Genomic DNA, 6,359 nt, shown 5'->3' with positions numbered 1-6,359 from the left:
CCCCGCCGGTCTCCGCTGCGGTTTTGTAACGGAGCGGAGGCGGGAAGGGCGGAAGGCGCTCCCTGACGGGCGAGGGCCGAGCTCTGCCGCCTGGACGGGTACCGCAGGCATCGGGGAGGGGGAGGGGGAAGGGGAGGAGAGAACAGACGCGGTAAGGACGCTGCTTTAATTCAATTTTTAAATATAACATTCTTGAAGTAATTAAAATAATGCCAAGTTACCTAAAAAACAAAACAAAATAAACCCCCAAAACAAAACCCGACACAATTAGCATTTCTGGTTATTGCCCAAGATTTGATTTGTGCTCTTCGTTCGTAAGGGCTTTATCTTACATTTAGGCAGCCAGCAACGTATTTTTCTAAATATTAATTTTAACAGCGAGTATTTTAATTCCCGGTTACATTTTCACATCCATGAAATATTTGAAGCCAATCACATTCCTTGTTACAAGTCTAGAAAAATGTATTTAAGTAGCCATTACTGCGCACATCTCTTTAAATATTTTTCCAAAAAGAAAAAAAAAAAAAAGACAACAATGTTTAATCTGTTTTAAAAAACAAAACACAGTGAGGATACAAATACAACTCCAACCCTCAGCGGCAACGGTTCCCAAGTGGTAACGGAGAGCTGCCCCGCTGAAGAACACCTCTCCGCCTCCCACGCGTGCAGGCTGGCTGGGCAAGAGGGGTACCGGGCCCGCTCCCGTCCCTGCTCCGGCTGGGTGGTGGTCGGTGTTCTCAGCAGGTGCTTACATCCAGTCACAGCATCAGGAACCATTTAGAGTCGTGCAGCCACAGGTTTCTGTACAGGTATCCTAGCGTCTAACGGGGAGGGGGGGAAAAGTAAACACTTATCATCAAAATGCTGTAAATACCACTCTCCATTAAACTACTTCTTGCTTTATTTTCCGTGGTCATTGGGTTGCAGCACAGTATTTCAAATGAAGAAGGGAGATTCAAAGCTGCAGTCGACACCAGAAAAAGTATTGTAACAAAAAATATCATTAGGATTTTCATACAGATGAATCTAAGGAACTACTAGGGAAAAAACACTACATCTAACATATGTGCATTGTCCAGAGTAATTTATAACTTGAGAAGCTCTCTTCAAATTAATTAAAGAACACTTACCAAACATGTCCAGGATTTTATTAACAGCCTCTTGATTTACACTGTAAGTGAATCCATTGGACCTACAGTTAAAAGAAAAAAAAACCCTGTTTCTTCAGTGAATATTTCTTATTCCAGTCATTTCTGTACAAATAATCTGAATTAAACATTTTCATAATTACATCATATTTTTCATCTTATCAGCATACATATTAATTTTAAGGACACGGCAGACTTCTAAGCAGATTGTACTCAAGGACAGCTAGGGTTTCTTTATCCTTCCTCTTGTTCACAGTCCCCATGTTTCTCTCCCCCCTTGATTTTTATTAGGACCAACTGCAGGAAGAGAACATTTGTTTGTTTTCAATCAGATAATTTTCAAGACTATCTCTCTGAAACTGAACTAAATCTTCAGCTGATGTCAAATTCTGTTGCACTCAATTGATTTACTCCTTTTACTTGAAAGGGGAATTTAGCTATAGACATCTGTTTAGCACAGTGACATGGCCGGGGATGTAACAAAACAGTACCTTGTGCACTTTCCAAGAGCACTACAAACCTTAACCAATTCGTTTCCTAAACAGAGGCATAAGAAAATAGCTCAGGGTCATCAGCTGCCAACTACATTCCGTCAAACACTCAAGACAATGTGGGGACTTGTTGTATCAGGGACTTCCATGTTTATACTTTTAAATACAGTAAGAAGCACCACCACACAAATTAATCTGATAACAGGAAATGCATGTCACTGTATTTTTGTATAACAATAGCTGGTTTTTAATCTTAGGCTTATAAACCATGAACCGTGTTGAAAGACTTTAATGACTGAGCTTTCAGTTACATCGCTTTGAGATGTTAGTGCTGAACCCCCCCCCCGCCCCAAATTACTAGTATTCCTGATTATTGCTCACATTGCCTGATGAGGCTTACTGGAACACATAGAGTAACTCTTCTATTAAAAATAAGCAGGACTGTTCTCTTCGCTTATCAAAGCCTTGGGAGAAACTTTGAAAACCAAAAGGTAAAGGGTGTCAGAAGCAGCCTCCTAGCGAGCTAATGAATTTTGTTGCTGGGTCCCACAGGAGTGTTTTCACTATGGGGGGGTGCCATTCTGCTTCTACAACGCGTACAGAAAGGAACTACCTGGGTCTTCACCATGACTCAGGTGCTCAGGCAGCTGGGGTTCTGCTGTTCTGCTTAATACTAATAGCTCAGTCATTAAGAATTGCCAGTAAGACCACACGCTGACTTCTATACACCAAAAAAGCCGATGTTACTCACATTTTCTTCTTCTTCACTGCACCGAGTTGCACAAGCGCTGCTAAGGCATTTTTCTGCATGTCAGAAGACAGCGCTTCATAACACTGCGTGCTCCCTACAGAGAAAGCAGAAACACAATTAAAAGCTTTATCACTGTCCATTAACAGGCGACACTTGTAAAATCATATTGCATAACGGCTGTACACACCCTTTTCAAGAAGTTGAAAAACAAAGTTGCGGACTCCAGGTATAAACTGCTTCTCGGTAAAGGCTTCTTTTGTTTCCTTTAAGAGGTATCTGAAAATTAACTAACATTTTAAAAAAAGTTAGCGCTTCTTTCCTTTCGATTGTTATGGATTATAAACAGATGTGTCCTCATAAGTAAGTCAGACTGTTACACTTTGAAAAGTGCAGGAGAGGAACTCAAAAGATACCGTTACATAGAGCATCTGAAGTTTTTATCACTGTTTAACAGGCGTGAGAATCCTAATATTAAAATAAGATTCAGTGTTACTATAATAGTTACCTCAGACATTAATTTAACATTCCTGTTCTCACAATCAAAAACAGTAGAATTTTTTTAAAGCAATACCTGTTTTACAGATGGGAAAAACTGGGCAAATCAGTACAGTTCAGCCCAAGTCATAGACCAGATCATTAACAGATTCCACTAGGTTCAAACGCCTACAGCCCCACCAATCTTACGCTGACATACCTGAGATTTTAGCCTCCTGTTTTTGTATACATTGCTTGTTACAGGAATGTAAGTGTTTAGTCTTATTAGAACCTTGGAAAACCAAAAGAATTTAGAGAGATATGGATGCAGTCAATGACTCCCAAAAAAGCTATCAGATATGAGATGCATACTCATTTCTGCACCTGGCAGAACAACCCACGTAAAATGAATTAAGCAAGAGCTCCTGGTAAGAAAGAGCAATGAACCTGGTACCAGCACACTCCCTGTGAAGCTTATAAACCTACAACAGGTCGTCACATTACCAGGTAGGTAGTGCTTTAGTCAATTGGAAAAGTCTGAGCCAAAAGCTGAAATCAGGACGCTGGGGAGAGGGTGGTGTTTAAGATATTTATTACTGCTATTTCTCAACTCTGGCACTTCCCAGCCATGAAAACAGTCACTATTTATACTGCAGAAGTATCACAGCTCTCCTAGTTTCCCTTTTTTTACAGGAGAAAAAAGATAATTTTCTGAAGAAAAACATACCTGATAACCTTCCACAAAAGGTCTGAACATGGCCGACAAGAAAGATACTATAACACTTCCTTTGTCGGTAGGGTAGATTTCCTGTTGACTTGTTTGAATGGCATCACATTTTGTGAGTAGAAAACATCCTTCCTCAAAATCCTGGGAGAGAGAAGCATAACTGAAATTTTAACATCTACAGTAAGCGCAGCTACCTTTCCCCACAAAACCAACAACAAAAACCACGCAACAGGACAACCACTTCCATTTCTGAACTCCGTTCTCAAGAGGCTCGAACCAGAATTTTCCTATATACCAGAAACACCCTTACAAAAAGGCAGTGGGAATATGTTCTTACACACAGCAGCGTCTCGATGCACAACAGGCCTAGGAGCAAAGAATAGCGGCTGCGGCTGCTATTGTAACAGCCAGACTGAGCTCCCTCAAGATTTTGTCAGAATAGGGTCAGGTTGTCTGGTTTAGGGTTTTTTCCCTGTGGGTGAGGGTTTTTTTAATTTATTTATTTTTAAAGTCAGGGTTTGCCTTTATCTCATGTCCACTGTTTGCGATAAATGATAACATAGTTCACTGACCTGCCCTCTACAAAAGAGGCAACACAATGGCCAAAAGTTACAAATTATGGAAATGTCAATGACAAAACCATTTTACTGCCAATATCGGCGTAAGGGGGAGGGGACACAGGCCACACACACAGAGAACACGAGGGGACGGGACACAGACACGTGGACGACTAGAGGGCTGGGTTGCTACGAGATCCCTTAACGTTATAGCAACTCTTTCATTCGACTCCAGTAAAGTCAGTCATAGCCAGTCGCCTTCCTGTTCCCTGCTTGGTTTTGGTACTTAAGAAAAGCTGGAAGAGGCAACAATTGCTAACGATGGAAACTTAACATAACGGTGCCAATCAGCCTTTAAAAAAAAGCCCAATTCTCTTCTATATAAAAATCTATGAGATTTTAATATAGCCGCAAGTCTTGAATATTCTTACAAAAATTATACTTCTCTCTTCTTTTAACGCAGGAAAGGTCACAAATACCACCATCAGATATTTGGCCTTAGCACTGATAAAAATCATATTTAATCAGTTTTAAATCCAAATAAAAACTACACATGGACTTACCCGTTCATATTGGGTATGACGCTGAACCAGTTTTTGTACTGATAAACTTCTGCTCACCTGCATTTCAAGCTGGCTGGACTAGAGCCCGCTCCGACCCAGCAGGATGTGTACAAACCGACACAGCAAGTCCTGCAGAGAGCAAAGTGCTGCCCGCAGTTTTCGCAGCTTGCCTGTGCCCAGCTGTGTTAGGGGAGCAGGCAGACATACTGAGCCCTGTAATAAGGCAGTATGCAGGAACAATACTGGCTTTGTCTGAGTAATGGTTGTATGGGGCGGGGGGTGAAATGAGGGGACACAGAAATTGGCTGCAGAACTTTAAATCGGGCTTTACTACAAGCACGTCCCTCATAGTGCTCGCGAGGTGCTATCTGAATCTACACGAGCTAAATGCCAGTAATAAGAAGCTGAAAGGGCTCCACCATAAACCATCAAAATATTAAAAAAAAAGTTTACTAATGCAGAGGAACATTGAAACCTTCAGAGTTCAAGGTATAAGAGGAACATTAGCCACTGTATAAACACTACAGAGTAGATTCCTTGACTGCACAGCACGGCGGTGAGGCAGGTACAGAGGTGTGCTGTAACAGATGAGGCACTGGGTGTTGGCACAGTCTGCTGGTAGCCCTGCCATCACAGACCACACACATGGAGCTACACAAAACAACGGATCACAGCTGCACTAGAAGGAGTATAATCAACCAGAGGACAATAGGTACTTAAATTTAGAATTGCATACTCTATTTGACAAAGATAACAAGGGCATACAATGGTTGATCATTAATTGGTATAATACCTATAGTTTAACTTTCTGAAAGAGCAACAGTGCCCCTCTGCTACACAGTCTGCAAGAGCTTTTAGGAAGAATTATCCTGGCGTACCCTCAGTGAGAATTCCCGTTTTGTTTCTGCGCTGACAGAACATGCCCATTCTGTGACAGAATTCAATTAAATCTACATTAACACTTTTTTCTTCACAGCCTAAGGTCTCTTTCATAACTGCAGAGCAAGAGGACAGTATTTACACGTCATTTAAAAGACTACTTTACATAAATTTTTATATCCATGCTGGAAGACTGGTAGCTTTATGCAAAAAAAGCCAAACTTCTGCTACAGTTCATTTTAATAGTTCAGAATTGGGCAATTTCAGGACTTTTAGTTTTTTACTGGGGGGGGTGGAGGGGTGAAGATTGCACACGCAACCTTGTGGATTCAGACAATGTTTTAGAACTAACCAAATGACCCCCTTTTAAGTTCCCCCTCCCACTTACAGATCAAGTTGCTGTCACTGTAGGTGTTTATCACAAAGCACTTGTTCAGTAGAGCCCTGAAATCAGATGCTATTTTAGTTGGCTGCGTTACTGACTGTCCTGGTTTTGGCTGGGATAGAGTTAATTTTCTTCCGAGTAGCTGGTACAGCGCTGTGGTTTGGATCTAGGGGAGAACAATGTTGATAACACACCGATGGTTCAGTTGTTGCCAGGTAGTGCTTACACTAGCCAAGGACTTTTCGGCTTCCCGTGCTCTACCGACTGAGAAGGCTGGAGGTGCACAAGGAGCTGGGAGGGGGCACAGCCAGGACAGCTGACCCCAACTGGCCACAGGGATATTCCATACCATATGACGTCATGCTCAGTACATAAACTGGGGAA

At 41.8% G+C, this 6,359-nt stretch overlaps 1 protein-coding gene across 1 annotated transcript in view; it reads right to left on the bottom strand.

Annotated features, from left to right (window-relative positions):
- Window positions 1–276: 276 nt before the first annotated feature.
- GNPAT (glyceronephosphate O-acyltransferase) overlaps window positions 277–6,359 on the bottom strand; it is a 19,287-nt gene continuing 13,204 nt past the window's right edge. The window contains exons 12-16 of the mRNA XM_009329245.1: window positions 3,592–3,732; window positions 2,578–2,677; window positions 2,391–2,484; window positions 1,131–1,192; window positions 277–821 (exon numbers count right to left, since the gene is read on the bottom strand). Coding sequence (XP_009327520.1) covers window positions 778–821; window positions 1,131–1,192; window positions 2,391–2,484; window positions 2,578–2,677; window positions 3,592–3,732 — 441 coding nt within the window. The 3' untranslated portion in view covers window positions 277–777. The remainder of the gene's footprint in view (window positions 822–1,130; window positions 1,193–2,390; window positions 2,485–2,577; window positions 2,678–3,591; window positions 3,733–6,359) is intronic.

Source organism: Pygoscelis adeliae, unplaced genomic scaffold, assembly GCF_000699105.1.
Source record: "Pygoscelis adeliae isolate BGI_AS28 unplaced genomic scaffold, ASM69910v1 Scaffold77, whole genome shotgun sequence".
NCBI lineage: Eukaryota > Metazoa > Chordata > Aves > Sphenisciformes > Spheniscidae > Pygoscelis > Pygoscelis adeliae.
The sequence above is the reverse complement of the archived record's forward strand: the minus strand, read 5'-3'. Positions and strand labels throughout refer to the sequence as shown.